The 19,781-nt window shown below is 36.6% G+C and overlaps 1 protein-coding gene across 2 annotated transcripts in view; it reads right to left on the minus strand.

Annotated features, from left to right (window-relative positions):
* Window positions 1-2,983: 2,983 nt before the first annotated feature.
* The window catches only part of AlaRS-m (alanine--tRNA ligase, mitochondrial), a 35,477-nt gene continuing 18,679 nt past the window's right edge, over window positions 2,984-19,781 (minus strand). For both annotated transcript variants that reach the window (XM_071590343.1, XM_071590344.1), the window contains exons 9-11: window positions 8,151-8,458; window positions 7,120-7,488; window positions 2,984-3,355 (exon numbers count right to left, since the gene is read on the minus strand). In XM_071590343.1, the coding sequence (XP_071446444.1) occupies window positions 3,119-3,355; window positions 7,120-7,488; window positions 8,151-8,458 (914 nt within the window). In that variant the 3' untranslated portion in view covers window positions 2,984-3,118. The remainder of the gene's footprint in view (window positions 3,356-7,119; window positions 7,489-8,150; window positions 8,459-19,781) is intronic.

Genomic DNA, 19,781 nt, shown 5'->3' on the forward strand with positions numbered 1-19,781 from the left:
AATTACATTGCATGAGTAATTTATTACCTTTAATTTGTCCACCAATTCTTAATATTTAAAAAAATTATTGTTTTTTAAAACCATGTACAGTAGAAGTATGAACAGTGAGCATAATTTCTTCCGAAATTTTTCTTGTAAAGCAAAACTAATTTTCCCGTGGATATGTTTTCGAGACATTTCTTTTTGCCTCAGCTCCACAATTTTGTGAAAATGTGAATCAGCATTATCATTTAATTCCTAGCGCAAATTGCAACTTCCTTATTAGGGTGATGCTTTATATGCATGATGTGATGCAACAGTTTCCCATTCTTTCCCGTAACCTCCTCATCACCACTGTTATTAGGGTGATGCTTCTCAATATATGATGCAATAGTTTCTGACCCTCAGAATCTACTCAGTAATTGAAGTTGCCAATAAAGTTCTCTGCTGCCTTTGAGTCAGAACTTGCTGCTTCATCATGCCTCACAAAGCTTTTTATGCCAATTCTTCTCTTAAACTTCTCAAACCACTCATGGCTTCCCTTATATACCTCTTCTTTGTCCATTGATGATCCTGGCACCTTCTTAACAAAGTCAGCTAAAAATCACTTCTGCCTCCTCACAGATTATGTTCTTGTGAATAGCATCACCTTGCATTTTCTATTATCCATATGAGAAGAAAAATTTCAATGCCATTGAGAATAAACAAGCATTGGGTAGATATTGCTGTCAATGCCTTTCAAGCATCGATTTCCTTATTCTTGTCCTTTTTCTAGAGGTTAGTGCAAATCAGTGATGTCAACCAAACTATTATTCTCTTTATGGCTCTCTTCTCATAGATTTTTATTCAGGGACATTTTTCAAATTACGCATAAAATATTATTAACCTTTGCACGCAAAAATAAAATGTCTGAACAGAAGTTTGGAAAAATATGTGATCACAAGTGAAAGTAAGATACTAGCAGAATGAGGGCTAGATAAAAACCGAAGTGTCTGGCATGCAATCATTCCCTCTCCTCATCACTTGCTATGAGAAAAGTCGCTTGTCAAGCAAATGGCAGAATATTTTTGCTTGTTATGTAAATTACTTGCTATGCCAGGTGCTTGTTAAAAGAGGTTCCTCTGTAATTACAAAATGTGAATTGTGTGCAGTATGCTGGAGAAATTTTCCCTTAATTCTTCAGCATTACAAATATCTTTTATTAGATAATACCATTTTCTTCCACATCTTACCCATCACGGTGCTACAAGAGTGTTCAGCACAGGGCATTAGGTCACCATCTATTGGAGTAATTGGTAATTTTTGGCATTTGGTGTCATTTTTGGAAATTTTGAATTGTTTTAAATGATATTTTCTACTGTTCCAACCACAAAATTCATCAGAGGTAAAAAGGATTCTTTTTATCGTTCCATTCAACAGTCTACTTCCTTTTTCAACGTGGTCTCATCAACCAATGTTAATTAGGGCTAGAATATTTTCTTTTATGGTCAAATCAAATGATTTGTATTTAATAGTTTTAAGTCATGCACATAATCTTCATGCTCCCATAGCTCCCAGTCCAGCTTACCCTCTATACTTACTGTTGATTCAGAGTTACTTCATGAAATGGGCAGTTTTCTAACCAATAAATTTTAGTAGCCAAAATAATGATTCTTCTTAACTTTTCTTTTCAAAATTCCCCCTCTCCATTTGTTTGATGAAACTATTGTTCCTTTAATATACTTTACAGTTTCAGGCTTCACTTCATGGAATTTTATAATATATATACATTAAAAGATTTTATACTTTTCCATAGAATTTATTTTAAGGTACAATACATTTCACCATCTTGCGGCATCATCAGGAACAAGTCTCATTCACATGCAGCAGTTCAATATTTACCCTCAGGACAGAAGAAAGGGAGAGGAAGGGTGGAAAGTAAAAGGTGGGTGTCAGGGTTATTTGGGTAAGGGAAGGCAAAAGGTGGTGGTGCCTTCGTTATGACATGGCATAGGGTTAGGGGCATGGAAGCAGTAGGGGCGTTGTATCTAATAATAAATTCGGTGGAAAAGTACAAAATCTTTTAATAAGGATACTGTTTCTTTAATGCAGCCCTGCAGAGCTCCTCATGTGATTTCTTCACAGAAAATGGGTGACCCCCCCAGACATAATGCTGGGTCTGTCAATCATAATTATTAATTCTTCAGAGTTAAAAGGGGAAAGGGTGTATACATTTCTCTTTCCATAAATTCACTAATGCACTTTTTTTGATTAAATGGGGGATCTCAATCCTGAATTCAAGCACTTAATATTTTTGAGATTGCTGGAAGGAGTCTCATGCTTTGATTTGTTACTTATATTGCAGTAGAGAGTCATATCATTTACAAACTCCTGAATTAGCAGATATGAGCTTCCAGTTTGCTCAAATGTCATCATACTTATGCAATAAGGCACCAAGGATGGATACGAAACAATTCAATCCACACTTTAGGAAAATTAATGATAAATTTATTTATTTCTGATACTTTTTTAAAAATGTTCATTGATGAATTCAAGTATAAGATGTAAAACATTACTATGGCCATGTTACCTTACTATGGAATTAATCATCGGAAAGAATTACCCATACCATTATCTTTGGGGGAAAGGGACACAGGAATGTGAAAAAAGGGGATGGAATGAATAAAAATAGACAACAAGCACACACTTGAGTTGATGTAGAACATGTTGACCCCCATGAGTCTCACATACTTCGCAATCTCTCTCACACACACACACAATTTATGATAAGAAACTCATGGCAGTGGCCTACCAAATGTAACAAAATTAATGAGAAAATTAAAGCTTATAAACAAATGGTTAGCAACTCCATTGCCATTGATCATCCAACTCTCTGTCAGTCACACAAACAATCACTCATCAACACACCACAGGAGAGGGAAGTGCTAAAAACATACCTTGACCTTGAAGTAAGTCTCTTCTGATAGAAATCATGTTATGCCCAAGGACATGACCAATCTTTATTATCTGCTATTTTTCTTAAAAAAAATTACAATTTTTCATAAATTGCAATTGAAATTTTAACGTCTAATATTAGGGATAATCTACACATTTTGTACAATGCATTAACATAATCAACATGTGAATGAACCACCATACTTTAGGTATTGATCTTTGATTTCAAGAGAACTTCATTGGCAAATTCTTGAGCAGCCTGTTGGGCCAAATCAAATTTCTTCAAAGATTCTTCTCTCGACAAATTAGCAGGTAACTTTCTCTCCTTCATGTTAAAAACAAAATGTGGATTGTGACCTTTGGGTGCACTTCCAGCACCTCTGAAGATATTCATGACAGGTTCCATCCATGTCTCTGCATTGAATTTTTCATTAGCTATCTCCTATATGAATAAATAAAACTAGAATTAGTTAACCTATTCACTTATGGTACAATTATATTTCCTTAAATTCTACATACTTAAATTCAGTAAAGGAAAAGTATATAATTATGCTTATTTTTCCATTGGTTGATTATACAACTTGCCAATCAATAAGAAAAAGACTAAACACATCACATGAATGAATTTATAATTAATTAGATAATCCAATAATTACTGTCTCATGGGATACGTGACAACTCCATTAATTAAAAATATGAAAGTGAGAGAGAAGCTCTTACAATGAATAGAGAGGAATTAATAATAACTAGAACAACTTAAAACTTCTTTTTAAAATATGAATGGGACATTTCATATTCAGTCAAAAGAAAGAGGAGGTTGACTCACTAAAGTCCACTTCAGAAAATCAGGAGTCTTTTTGGATTTCTATTCAATTTTTAGGTAGAGTACCCCCATTTTCATTTCACCACTGAACACCCCAATGCATTCTACCTTCACAAATAATTCATAATGCATGGAACAAAACTATTCCTCACTATGCATAAACATTAATGGTCCAATTTCATGTAAGAGCTTTTAGCATGAAGCAATAGCTCCACTTCGGTGGTATTAATGGAAGGGGTATGTACTGCTGTGTAAGTAAACTTATACATTGTCATGTGATGAAAAAAATGCATTATACTGACAATTGTGTACATAATTTGATAAGAATAGGAAGTGATGCAGGTGATACTATGTCACCATTTCAGCAGTACTGGCAGGGTTGAAGGCAAGTTACATTAGAGCAGAAAATCTTTGGTGATTCTGGATTGAAATTAGCATTGGTCAGTTTAATGCTTAATATGAAACCTTAAACAAAGTGATCTAGATTTTTGGTATATTATTATTATGATAGTTTATCATTTGAGGGCGGCTATGGATGGACACAGACTGAACACTGATTAACTTCTTTGCCTCTCCTAATTGAAAAAAACACTACATCAAATCCTTCTTCAAATCCTCATACTCCCTTCATTCCATCTAACTCACCTATCCAATTACTGCCCCTTCCTCCCTTGACAAATTTTCTCCCCTATATCACAGTCAACATCCCATTGCCAATCGAAATGCTCTGCATCCATTTTTCCAGCCTCCTTTAGCTTATTGAGTTCCTCCTTCGAACACACACAATTATGCCCTCTAACTGATCGTATACCATATCCAGTTCTTCCTCTTTATGATTGCTTAGGGGCAATAGATCTGAACATTAACAAAGTTAATTGGTTCAGCTTGTGCTTCTACTAGTAATATTCTATCAGTTCCTTCTTCTATGTTTACTATGCTTTTCCCTAAGTCATTTCACTGTCTTGGTCCTCTTCAGAGCTGGATGGCCTTAGAAACCTGCTGTTTTGACTATTCCTTTGTCCTTAAAATGTAGTAGTGCATCAAAGTTTCATCCATAGTTTTGTATTGATGCAGAAACTTGCCAGAATTATGACACAAACCACATTCCAAGTCGACCACACGATTATATTTATTCTCCATTGAGAGAATAATTTACCAAATTTTTATGTAAACAAAGGAGAACTTAACTTGTGAAAAATGGCAGTAGTTTTCATTGGTAATCAGTTCTAGTAATGCAACATACATTCACCACTGCTCTCCAACATACGTAAATTTCAATATCCACCACTGAAAAATATTCACTTGCATACTTGGTGGTTGTGGCCAAAATATTTAAGAATATTACAGCTAGCAAATGTTCTGTGGTGTTGAAAATTGATCAAATTAATGATATTTGAAAGCCATTAGATTTCAGTGAAGCTTCAATGGATGAATGTTGTTAACAGAGTTAATAAGCCTCAGACTGACGACAATGGCTGCTGGAGCATTTGTTGGGTTTTTCTTGATGTGTTATTTCAATGGAAATGAATGATTTCATATATTCACTTGATGCTAGTTATCATTACGAAAATGGACTTTTATATCTTCCTTGGGGACACCCAGAGCATTTATTTGTCATTTCTTAATCAATGGGAAGACATTATTATGGACCCAGCCCTTCACTCCAATAAATCATGCATTTGTTGACTTATTTTTAGTTTGAGAGAGGTCATTCACTATCCCCTTCAGTGGTCAAGGTTGTCAATATCATCCCATGACAACACTCTTCAACTTGTGGCTATGATTAGCATTAAGTATGAACATCCTCCCATCACTGATTTTTCATCCAAGAATCTTGGAGCCACTTTATAGATCTTGCATATTTCTGACAAAGCTCTTCAGTACTCAACCATTTCATCTGTTTGATATGTCTAAGATTACTGTAAATCATATGGAGTCATCAGTGCTTGCAAATGCCCATTAATGGTTCAATGGCATTATCATCAGCACTCATGATGTGCATTTATGGTAAATAATACTTCCCCTAGGGAGCCATAGCCAACCACCACTTACATTGAAGTTATCCTCACACAAGTATATATTCGGAAAGGCTTTATAATGATGAACACATCTTGGTAAGTCAGTGCCAAGCATTTCCACCCCACGTTTGTTCCTCCATTAGATACTACCACTGATCATCCTCTTCCTATCTTTCAACTTCTGGTAACATAATTTCCTTAACCTGCCACGACATTTTTGGGGTCATTTAAGAGCAAATAGATGGACCTTAGTCTTCTTCTTTTTCAGGTTGGATAGTGTGCCAAGCAATATCAAAATTCCAAAAGAGACCTCTGCATCCATCGTCTCAAGAAACTTTGTTGTTTAATGCTTGAAGTTTCATTTTCTTTTGCCGCCACTATTTTTTGGTGCTACTGTCAAAACTTAAGTTTTTCTTCCACAAGATCCCATAACCATTAAATATCTAAATGTATAGAGGTTCATGAAATCACATGGAAAGAATTAGCTATATCTTTTGAATATGTGTCCGTATTGTTTCAAATAGTATGTACTGGTATACACCTGTTTTGAGTTACATGAACAACTTATGAGGAAATTTTCTAGACAAACTAATAGTACTAACCGCACAGGTATTTGTCTGCTAAATAATCAGCAGCAATAACCACTACTCGTATGATGCTCACATAAATGCATTAGAAACATATTCCCATTACAGCTCTCAATCTCTACAATGATACTAAGTTTTTACACTTCAGTTTAAAACAAAATCAAAGTGAATAATTTATTTTTTACCAATGTAGTAATACCCAATCAATTGAAAGCAAATAAACTGAAAATTGAAAGCAAAAATTCTGAATGAGCAATACTCTCCCACCACTTCTGCCACCAAATAAGAAGCTGAGGAACTTGTATGATATGAAACAGGGCAGATATGAGTTCTTGAGTTAAAGATCACCTTTCTCTGAGATGTGAATCTCTATGAGGGAAGGATTACATATTTGAAACAAATAGGGTTTAAGGTTTTTCACTTAAATGAATATTCAACACCAGTACTTGAGTAATGCCAGTCAATGTTTTCAGCGATAACACTGATGCAGCCATGTGTGGATGAAGGAGAGAGAGAGAGAGAGAGAGTGAGAATATCATGGAAAGGGGAAGGAGATTCCTCTCCGATGTGAATGATAACCTTTGAAAGATTGTCCCTACCAACACAGGTACACATGAGTGAAGGCACATCATCCCCAGATCACTACTGCACCAGAATAAGATATTCATCTAAATTACAATTAATTTGCAGGATGCATAAGAGCAGTATGCACCTTCCTGCCAACAACCCCAACAGAAATTGGAAGAGAGGGATTTTGGCAGCTCCTTGATTCACTTACCTTTGGAACCACACAGCGTGCCTTTACAGACTTCCCCCCATCCACAGCTGCAAGGACCAACACAGGGAGATCTTTTGGGCACAATTTCATGGCTTTCTGGAGGACTTTGTCTGGGCCTGCAGCTCCATAATGAAGGCAGTGCACGAGGAATTTGCTGTCACCTAGGGATTCAACTACTAGGGACATTTCTTGGTCAATGCTCTGATGATTTTTTTCTTTCCTGTATTCCTTCACAGAACCTTCTAGCGTTGACAGCAACTCAAGAGCATGGCAACGGTCCATATATGGGATTGCAGTTGTGAAAGACTCACTGCCCACCCTCTTGGCTCTCTTAAGAAGAACCTTTAGTTCCTTTCCTAAAGAATCCACCTGGAATAAGTTAGTAAGAGAATACTTAAAAGCATGGACTGAGACAAAATTGCAGGAAGAAACCTTGAGACTTCACTTTTAATTAACTCTGTTTCCTTCCAAACCTGAGTCAGCCAACTTGACAGCCCTTAGCCAACTAAATAATAATTTTAAATCAGAGCAAAAGATTCTTACACCAACAAATATTGTATGTTCACTTATTTCAGTACAGTACAGCACCTACACCACCAAATCCCATCAAAGCTAAACTCTTGAACTATACAGCAGTCACTCTGGGAGTCAGAAAATATTGCTCCTTATGAATTTCCAACTAACTAGAATGTTAACACACTTTATTTCACAGATTGGAGGTATGCACTGTTTTCCTTGACTTTCAGGACTCAGTGAAAATGGCATGGAGAAATATTTGAAATACTAATTAATTCAGTTCTCTGTCTGACATTTGAAAATTAACAGCTTACTGAGCAAGCACATGTATGTGTGTAGTCTATGTCATCAGCAAAAGGTTAAAAAATAAGAGAACCTAAAACAACAGTGTGCTTATGCAATATTGAGAGTTTAACAGCTCCATTTTATTTCCTAAAATTTCTACGTTGAAGTATTATCTACATGTCTGTCTTCATTTCAATATTTCTAATTATATTAACAAATTGGGTACTAACCAAAAGTTGAAGTTTAGCATCTTCAGTTCCACTTGCTTCGCCATTCTTCACCCTTAGGAGAATGTCATCAGCTCTTTTACTCAAGTCTTTAATCTGGAGTAGTAATTGACCTCCCCTGGAGTGAGCAGAAATTGCACTGGGTCCAGTGACAGCTTTCACAATCCTCGAATTGGATCCGGCTGATTCAACATCAATCAAACAGAAATCCATTATGTCGGTAGCATCAAGCACATGTGTTCCACAGCAAGGCTCCCTTGACCATGTCAGCAAGGCATTTTCTCTCCGCACATCTTCACTCTCATTTCCAACTGCAAAACATTAAATAGCAGAGTTTCTTAATCGTAGAGCATGGAGAAGTTCTATATTTCAAAAGCCAAAAAGCAGTGCTTTCAAATTAAAACATTGGCATTACCAAATACTGTTTTTAGCATTTTTAAAACCTATTAAAATTGTAGCATTTTAAAATATCAGTTCCTTTAGATATTATCACTGTCACAAAAAATTGCTTACTACAATTAAGACTAATACATAAGCTATATTATTTTTCCAAAGATGAAAATTCCTTGACCGTGCAGGTAACAAAAATGATTCTTCTCACATCAGATGAAATTTTATGTTTAAATGTAACTTAATGGTGCTAAATGGCACATAAAATCTCTTTTTTCCATTAATATGCACAATTTATTGCCCATTCAGTATGTCGGCTGTTACTTGGTACCAAATGTGTTAGCAAGAACATGAATCCTGCACTGCAGTTTCATTTGTCTCACAAACGCATGTTTTTATGACCTAATGGGAAGGAGGACGATTTTGGCTGTATATTCAACAAATATAGCAATGGACATGAGCAGATAAGAACATGATTTTAATGCAATACCTTCCATTTTCATTGTTTTGTTTAAGTACACACCTTACAAAACAGGAATAAAGAGTATAATATTTTGAGTTCTATATTTTTATAAATATGGATTCAAGGCAAATCATTTTTGTGACAATAAATTACACTTTGTGCTTGCAAGCCATTGGTACCACAAACCACTTTCTATGCTATCAGCAAGATCAAATTTTCTGATTTTGGTTTCATTTTGAACAAATCAATTGTTTTGTTTATTTCCTTTTGGTTGGTTGTGTAACATAAAATATTAGCTAATCACTCTTTTGGTGTAAAATAAGTGGTTTCAGTATTGACAGTACATGACATACTTAGTCTTCTTGATCAAGACTGTACTTCAGATAGGCCAGAAAATCACAATCTCCTACAAATTTTGTAGGTAGTCTTGAGTTAAATCAAAACATAGTTATGCTTTCTTAAGTATATATTGTTATTATAAATATAAAAAAGTTATTACAAACATGGCTTTTATTTCCTTACTCATTTGAATGTTACAATCATTACTTCGTACACTGTGGAATCAGTTTGATAAGAATGTGGCCCAATGGCACTCACAACTGGCCTCATGGAAGCTCTGCCCTGGGGTATTTTTGGCAATCCATACAGTCTGCGAGGTGTAAGAGCCAGTTGTACGAGGTTCCCTGTTCCTCATTTGGGATTCCCACTCTTGTAATCAAGGTAACTGTCTCCCCCACTCCACTGTCCGTTGAGTCCTGTAGGTTGCTGTGGATTTTATGGTATTAATATTCTGTCTCCATAACCACCGTGGTGTTGCCCATATCTGCTGGTAATACAGTATGGTGAAGGTTGTGTTTTCCTGTATCCAGTGTAGACCATGCATGTCTTCCCTAAAGATGCTCACTTTGACAAAACGACCCTTTTCAAGACTATAGTGACTTCACTCCTTATCTCCTCTTCAGTGTCCCATGGGAGCTTAAAGGATGCTTGCTGAGTACCACCCACGATATCATCATGAGGGATTGGCCAGGGGGCAGGAGCACAGTAAACCAACATTGTGGTGTTTGCCGGTTAGATTTTTTTTTATTTTGTGCTAATCTAAACAGCCTTGTTTTGGCCAGTTTCATCAGACCATATAAAGGGAGCAACGATATAACTTCCTTTTTTCAAATACATAACACTTTCAAAAAAAGGAAGTTATGTTGCTGCACCCTGTACATGAAATAACACTAAGAACAACTATAAACATCCAAGCCCTAGGTGAAGAGAAATCCACCCATGCAGGAATCTAACCTATGACCTCTGGGTTGGCAGGCGAGTACATTACCCCATTGATGTTGATGACAAGCGGACTCTTCTCCAGCTCCAGAGTTGTCTTCTTTTGATTGAAGAGTACTTCAAACTTCTTTTTATGTCTCTCTGCATCATTGTGACATAATATTTTGCCCTGGGCAGTGGGGGCTCTGTTTATCCTGTTCCAATCAAAAGGAAGGAGGGAAGCCGTAAGGCAGAGATGCAGTTACTTTAGGCTTTTGACATTGTTGCCTCAAGCTCTCATTTTCTGTGAATCCATTCCCTTACCAGTGCCATACTGGCCCTGTTCTTAATGTATTGTGCCACATGTGAGTCCACAGCATCGTGGATTTAGGCAAAGTTAGGTATTATGTCTTGGTCCTGGCACCTAAGGAGAAAAGCTTATCAGCTAAGAAGCTTTGTCCTTTCCTACAGAAGATTTTCAAAGCAGGGTATGGTGAAATGTATTTCCTCCACATAGAAGTGAGATACAAGATACTTGTATGGAAGAGTTCATGTTTTCCCAGGACACAATGCAAGCTAAGTCTTTGCAGGTTTTCCACTCAGTGCGCAAGGTGTCAGCTGCCAACATTTCAATGGCTAACTCTGTGATAATCCTCAGGCCATTGACACAGAGATTTAGGCTGTCTTTATATATAACCTCTGCTTGGGTTCTGGTGATTCCTGATTGGCCAACAGCCTCATTCTCTCTCATTCTCCTTGCAGTCTTTATTTTCTGGAGCACAGGCCTTCATGCTTGGCTGGGTGAATCCTGTATCTCAGTTTAAGTTTATCTAAGTTTAAGGTTTTTCCCTCCAGATGGAAGTCTATCTCCTGCTTTGTCAGACAGGCCCAGATGATGTTTCCTCTGCTAAAGGTTTCGTTGAAGTGAATCAAATGGCTGGACATGCTCCACCATAGCTAATTTTTCTGAGTAGCTCATTCTAATGCATTTCTTGTGGTTTTTACCATGCAAAGCCTGTCTCTTCGATGCAAGCTTCTCCACATTCACATGGGATGCAATGAATTCTGGTAGTCTGGAGTCCCAGATGGTCCTTCACCTGGGCAAGATGGCTTCTTAGTTTCTCTGGCGGCTTGTGGATTGTCTCGATTTTATAATTTCTCAATATCCTCCATAGTTTTCTTACAATGATGAAGATGTATGGAAGATAAGCTCTTACAATTGGTTTCTTTCTTCCCAGGAGGTCCTTTCAAACTATCGTCTAATCTCCTTGCTTTCCATTCTTTGTTCTACCTGCGACAAGATTATTTTGAATCACGTCCATTATTTTTCCTCCTTTTCTGACTACCAACCAATCTAGCTTTAGTCCTGGCCAATCATGTGTGACAAACTTATTTAACACCATGTTCTGAATTCTATTAAAAACTCAAATTACAAATCAATTCCATTACAAATCCGTAGGGCTATAATGTCTGGTGCATTATCCACAAGGTCAGGTATAACATCAGGAGTCACCAGGTCAGCATCCTAGGACCTTATCTTATTGATCCTTACATTAATGATCTAGCCTACCTATTCCTTTCCTCTCTAGCTCACATCCTACTTTATGCTGATGACTACCAGATATTTAAATAAAACATAGTACTGCAGGCTGTTATGAACTTCGGGATGCTCTTAATAGGATCTCAGAATGGTGCCATTCCTGAAAACTGAATCTCAACTCAAGAAAATCAAAAACTAGAATATGTATACCCACTGAAATGCATCCCCTAGTAACTGGAACCACCATCAATTCCATTCCATGTGTCCTCAATCAAGGATCTTGGGATATTGACAGAGGAAACTAAATTTCTCAGACCATATCAAGGCAGGGAAAAATTTAGTCATGTATCTACAAGGCCTCCTACATGGCTTCATGAAAATTAAAGATCCCAGTGTACCCAAATTGTTCTTTTTAACCATTTTTCTTTCAATACTTTCGAACTACTCTCCCATTTGGTAAAATAGTGAATCCCAAGAATCTGCCATTTTTGCAATTTGTCCGATGATGCCATTCTGTCTTTTGTAATCTTCAGGCTTAAAAAAGATATCAAGTTCATTTATAATCTTGTTAACTCCATCACTAAGAACCCTTAACTGTTTCCTCTGATATACTTGAGAGAGTACTATCCTGACCAACCTGTGACAACTCTTTAATCTACTTGCCTATTCCTAGATAATCACTTGGTTAACGATCACATCTCTTCAACCTTACTTAATGCTACATGATTCACAATTGATTAGCAACATTGCAATATGTTGGCAGTTTTTTGTAAATAATTTTTTTTTTAATTTTGAAGGAAATAAAATGAGCATTGCCCATTTTAAATTAGATGAAAATCTTAGCTGGATAGTTGATGTTCCACTTTCTATGAATAAACAAATGCTTAGAATGAAACATAGAGATGATTTATCACGGGGTTCCTCACCTTTTTCAACTGATAAATTTTTGACTTGGTGTCTGCCTAGAAAAGTTCCTGTAACTCTTGTCATTGCTTCTCTGCTAATATTTTAGCCTGTGAATCCTAAAATCATCCACTGGCATAATCTCTGTACTCAGACACACATAATCATCAAAAAGACCAGACGACAGTTTACTCTGGCAGCTTTTTGCATAGTTTCACTGAAAAAAATGTAAATGAAAAGATAACCTCAAATGCTGTTGAGAAGTTAAAATGACCCTTAAAACATTAATGATTGTTGCATCTAGGAATTTGAAATTTCATTTTCAGTTATAGTGCTATGTTTACATTGTGAAAAGAGTTGTAAGTTGAGGACAGTCTACAATAAGTAATATTTAGATTTGCTTTGCTCTTTATGGTGTAGTTATGGATGTGAGATCTTAATTAGCAAGTTTCTAGATTAACATTCACCTGAATCAGGGCCTTAAAGATATATAAAATAAATACAGTCATGACTCCATGCCTAATAAAAAAAGGCTTGCATGAATCATGTGGTGGTATATCAGGAAGAGAACGAATAGCTATCTTTGTGGTAGCAAGATTTGTTTAAAATGTGGGGAATGACCCAATAACTCAACACCATAATTAAAATGACATTGAAAGAAGGCATGGCAAAGTGTTAAATGATACTCATTTGAAATGAGAAAGCTGAGCTTTCTTAACATACTGAAAACAGCTTTACTCAGTTTATTACAAATGACTGATGTGAGTCCCCCAGTTAAGTTTTGTATCAATATAAATTCCTAGTATTTTAGAGTTTTAATATCAGTTCTTTTTGATTTAGGACTGCATACATCATGCTGAGGTTTGTTAGTGTTTAAATGTAAATGATTAATATCAAACCATTTCTTAGCCAGTCTTTGGGCAGCACTAGATTGTGCCTTTGCATCTTCTAGATGTTGACATTTTTGTACAAAAGTAGTGTCATCAGCATATGAAACAGATGTAAGTTTCATATAACAGGGCAAATCATTCATTATGATGATGAAAAGTACTGGGCCAAGCATAGAATCCTGTGGGACACCACATTTTACTTAAAGAGCTGCAGATCGACAGCCATCACGTTCAACCAATTGGTGACGATCATCCAAATATGACTTCATTAGTTTCAATGCAGCTCCCTTAACAAGGCAATATTCTAGCTTCGAAAGTAATATTAAATGATTAACACAGTCAAAAGCCTTACTTAGATCGCATAATGTCACAGAGACTGATTGATGACTCTTCAAATGTGTTAATGACATAATGAACTATGGACTCAACAGCCATAATTGTAGATTTCCCAGACCAAAAGCCGTACTGTGATTTGGAAAAGAGATTATTTGACTCAAATAGTTAAATATTTGATTTTTCATTATAGCTTCAAATATTTTCCAAAATTAGGGGCTATGGAAATGAGGCGGTAGTTAGTTAATTCATCTCAATCACCTTTCTTATAGACAGGTACTGTTTTGGAATATCTAAGAGCTGTTGGTAAATATCCTGTCTCAAAACATAAGTTGAGTAACATAGCTAATGGGTCCACAATAATGTCCTTGATTAGGGAATTAGACAGACCATAAATATCCTTACTGCAACAATTTCAGAGTGTAAAAATCATGTCCGGGAATCCCAGTCAAGGGGAATGATTTTTACACTCTGAAATTGTTGCATTAAAATGTATATTAGCAGATGACTCCATTAAAAGTCACTGTTGCAGCATCTTCCACAGTTTCTTAGATATCCTTACTGTTGGATTTAAAAAATATTTTTGCGGTCGATATAAAATCAAATGGACTACCAACATTACATTTAAAATTTAAATTAATAGGAGGAAGATTTTGCAGCATATTGCCAATATTGGCAGCATCAACTTTTTCAGAGAACAAATTGTCTTAAACAGCTTTTAAGAAAATATCGTTTACAGTATCTGGGATAAAAGGAATGCTTTCTTTTGCATTACCGTGATCAACTTAGTCATTGATTACTCTCCATGCTGCCTTTTTGTTTATTTTTTGAATTGAAAATAAAATCCTTGTATGCTTTATTTTTTGCACGCCTAATTGAGTTATAATAATCTCTTTTATATTCAAAGTATGCCTCGGTCGTGCAGGCTTCCACTGGATTTGTAAGAGTCATAGTAATTAAGTAAATCATTTCTAGGGGCTAATAACGTCTCAGTATACCACAGATTACTTTTAGTTTTAGTGAGCTTACAGCTGAATATTTTTTAAGAAAGCAATGTTTGAAAATGTCTAGGAAATTACCTAAAAACTTGGAAAACTAAGTTCCTCAACAGAGCCTGTGCAAATACCATGCCAATTGATACAAGATAGAAGCAGTTTAACTCTCTAAACCCTCTAATGTTATGGGCCTAATAGTTATGGTTTTACTTCTACTTGAGGATTTCTTTGAAGTTACTTAGGTCTTAAAAGTGAAGCTTATACCTTGGTGGTCAGAAAGGAGGTAGTCAATAACACATACTATTCAGTCCAGGACCAAAATTGGTAATTACATTATCTAGGCAGGCAGAAAGTCGAGTAGGCTGTTTGTTTGCCCAGGAAAAATTACAGGAAAGCAAAAGATTTACAAGAACCTGACAATCCCTAATTTTTTAGGGTTATATCAATTTTGAGATTCCCAAAAATTATGATATTGGCTTTCAGAGTCAAGAAAAGAGAGAGCACTAGTTCCAGTTTATTACAGAGAAGTTCAAATATACCATTAGGGGAGTGATAAACAGAAACAATGATCAGATTCAGGTCCTTTAACATGATCGCAGATATTTCAAAGTGCAATTCCATACAGAATGTCTAAATCAATTACTTTAAAAGGCATATATACAGTTACAGACCGGCACCAGCATTATGCCAAGCTAAAACTGCTAATGTCATATACAACACCTTCATTTTTTGCAAGCCAATGTTCATTGAGACACAATATTGAAGCCACAATATTTACCAACTGCTTCCATCTCAGATATCTTATTTCATAGACATTTCATAATATCTGGCAAAATATACTGATGCCACTACCTAGTCAGAAGGACTAAGGTTTTGAAAGTCCCATTTGGAGGCGGGTAACATGCTTAACCAATGAACACATTTCCGCAACATTGGCATTTTAGGCCCTTGTTCCTGTGGTGGTTACTGCCGCTTCACAATTTTTCGATAACTTTGAGTTCAACTCATTTATTACCCCAGCTGCACCTTCCGGAATGTACTCCTTTTCTAGCATTGGAGTCAGTTTCTGAAGTTTGGTGGGGTAAAATTTTCCCACTTTTACTCCAACTGGCCAAATGTCATCTTAACGAAGATTTTCTTTTAGACTAATTGGCACACTGAATTTAAATGAACTGTATATTTCACCAACTCTCAAACTTTCACATTTGAAATCACTCCGGGGAACTATCCCGAACAGATGCTTCACAATGTCATCAGGCATTGCATTAGACTGGACACGACCAACGTAGGAGAGAGTCCTGTGAGGAACTCCCACAAAGTCAGACACTACAGTAGGGTGCTTACAATTTCCAAACACTGTTTCATTTGCATGTTCCTCTGATAATGCACCATTTGGAAACCTTCCCCATCAGTAGCAGTGAATTTGTAACTCATGGTGTGAAATCCTGAGTTTCCACTTTTGGGACACATTTCTGGGTTTTCACTATTGGGACAGAATTGTTTTTGTCCTCAAACTTCAATACCTTACATTTTTAAATGAATTTTTTATCATGAATTTTGTGTTATATGTAATTATGTATGTAATTTTGTTTGTAATATACAGTGAATATTCATGGGAACTTCCCAAAACCCTATGTACGAGGGTCATCCGGAAAGTAGTACCCGTTCGTGAAATAAAGACACAAAAGTAAATATTAACAAACATAAAAAAATTTATTTGAAAGAGGATACTTTAAACTACTTCTCAACATAATCTCCAAGCAAATTAAGGCATTTGTCATAACGTGTGACAAGTTTCTGTATTCCTGCTGCATAGTCCTTCGCCGCCAGCTCATTGAGATACGCGAGGGACCCATCTTGCACAAATTTTTGCATAATGCAGATGGTGTTTAACAATTTCATGAACAATTGTTCGAGAAACATTGGGAAAATGCTCACAGATGTCATCAATTGTGACGCGCCGATCGTTCCTCACGAATTCGTCAACTGAGCTCACCAGTTGGTCTGTAATGACAGACGGTCTCCCCGAACGCTCATCGTCGTGTGTGTTCCCCCTCCCCATGTTGAAGTTGCGACACCACCGCCGAACAGACGACTCGTCCATTACATTGTCTCCATACACCTCCTTTAATTGGCGATGAATATCACATGGGCGAACGTTTCTTGCATTGAGGAATTTAATCACTGCCCTCACTTCACAACTGGCGGCGTTCTCAATTTTTTTAAACATTGTAAACAATCACAGAAACAACACAGGCAATGCTAGCGTCACGCAACTTGGCTCAGAGAAGGCAGACAAGCCACTGAAGCTATCTGACCTCGTCCAGCGGCTACTCGCGTCGTCAGCACTTCATGCGGCACGAACGGGTACTACTTTCCGGATTACCCTCGTATTTATATGCAAAATAAGCATTAAATAAAGACAAATTTTACCATTTACAATACGAGGGTAGATAGAAAAGTGCTAAAATCACCACCATATGTCAGTGCCAGTGTGAGTTTCCCACATATTACCAGGTAATCCTTTTTGAGTAAACACGCATCGCAGTGCTCTGGGAAGTTATCTGTGGTGTGGAAGCCTCTCTGTTGTTGTTCCTATGTAGTGATTTGCAAAGATGGAAAAACTGAGATTCGAGTACTGATTAAATACTTAGTAAAGAAAGGTATAAAATCAAAGGAAATTCATGCTGACTTTAAGAACACTCTGGGGGACTCTGCACCTTCATATTTGACTGTTGCCAAGAGGACAAACGAGTTAAAGTTTGGTCAGATCAGCTTGGATGATGATCCTCATAGATGTTGGCCAAAATGTGCCACTACCCCAGATATTACTGCAAAAAAGCATAAAATGGTCATGGAGGATCGCCAACTGAAAGTACGATTAATTGCAGAGGCTGTAGGGATGTCATTAGAATGGCCATACAATATTTTCTGCGCTGGTTTGCGACCACAGATGAAACTTGGGTCCACTACTATACCCCAGGGACAAAACAGCAGGGGAAACATGTTGATTCACCACCACCAAAGAAAGTAAAGGCAATACGGCAATACGGTCGACTGGATAGGTGACGGCTTCAGTTTTCTGGGATACAAAAGGGATTCTGCCAATAGATTATCTTCCAAATTGTCAAGCAATCACTGGACAATACTATGATAACCTCCTGGAGCAACTACAGCAAAAGACACATGAAAAAATACCAATTTTGGCAAGGAAGAAAGTTATCTTTCGCCAAGACAATGTATACCCACACACGTGTTGTTGCCACGGCAATAATACGTGAACTATGATATGAATTGTTGCCACACCCACCTTCTTGGCCTCACTTGGCTCAATTTAATTTCTTTCTCTTTCCCAAGCTAAAAATTTTTCTTGGTCGATGGAGATTCTCTTCTAACAAAGAACTAACAGCCAAAGTAGACGGATATTTTGTAGGCCTGAAGGAATCTAATTTTTGAGATGGAATCAAGACATTGGAACATTGCTTGACCAAGTGCATCAGTGTACATGGAGACTGCATTGAAAAATAAGAAAGTTTCACTGAGGTAAATCATTTATTTCTATTCCATTCCAAGAACTTTTCTAATTACTCTCGTATACGAGGGAAGTCTAGCAAGATAATTTCACAAGATCAGTTTTATTTCCTACTCCAAGAAAGTGAAAGGCATGCAAATATGAGGATCATAGAACAATTATTATTATTGGTAATCTCCAAGGTAAGGTAGGGTTGAATGGAATCAGATGATACCATGTTACAACAATACATATCCTTGCCTCTCCTGATAGAAATATCCTGATACCAAGCCTAGCATTTCCTCATTGGTTTTTTCTCTGTCTATCTAACCTTTTCCATCATTCCCCAAACCAACATTTCAAAAGCTTCTACAATCTACAGGTACGCATGTAGGTCTATTGCCTAGCTTCAATGACTACATATCTACCCCATACCAAACCAAGCTCCATACCAGTCATTTCTAGCATCTTTACCTGACTCTCTGTTCATAAATTCCCTCTCGTCTTGAAAGTTTATTTCCCTAATGGAATTTATTTTCTTATGTCTCTACAACTTTGACCATTCAGATCCAAAAAACTTCTGAGATAGGTAAAGTTTCACTTGCTCTTTTTTTATGGCCTCCTATTTTAATACATACAAGTAGCTTTCCTCTTTCTGGTAAACAATGTAACTTTTGTTATGTTTACATTGATTCTATTGCCAAACATAGCACCTTGGCTTTGCCATGCACTCAGGAATCCCTTGGCTGACTGGCAAACTAAAGTTTGATCTTCAGCAAAAATAATTGAATTTATTTTTTTCACTAATTTTCATTCATGCCTCCATTTTTCCTTCACTTGATAAAGATAATAGAAACACAGTAATTCCTCAATTGTTATTCACAGCTGACCACGATTTTGATAGTGGGGCATTATCAGGACTGATATACTTTTTTGGAATGGAAACTAATACTGTAATCACGAAATCTTCCAGCTAAATTCCTCCCTCATAAATGCTACCAATTAGTCCATTAGACTCTTCATCCCATATTCACCTATATCTTTTTACAGATTTCCATGGAAATGCTATCCAACCCCACAGCCTTATTTCATTTCAACTACTTCAATGTTCTTTCTAAGTTGCAATCAAGTATGCATATGGCTAAGCTATCCCACAACTACGCCATATTCTCTTTCTATATCTAAGCTTGCTGGCCTAACTTCTTTACCATACAGTTCCTCTATATATCATTCCATTTTTCTCGAGTCTTCCCTGGACCAATTAACAATTTTCCTAACTTATCTCTAATTGTTATCACAGATTTGCACTCCTGATAAAGCTATCACTTTCATGTATAGTGCACCAAATATGG

The sequence above is a fragment of the Hetaerina americana genome, unplaced genomic scaffold (genome assembly GCF_022747635.1).
Source record: "Hetaerina americana unplaced genomic scaffold, ioHetAmer1.1.p SCAF_4, whole genome shotgun sequence".
NCBI lineage: Eukaryota > Metazoa > Arthropoda > Insecta > Odonata > Calopterygidae > Hetaerina > Hetaerina americana.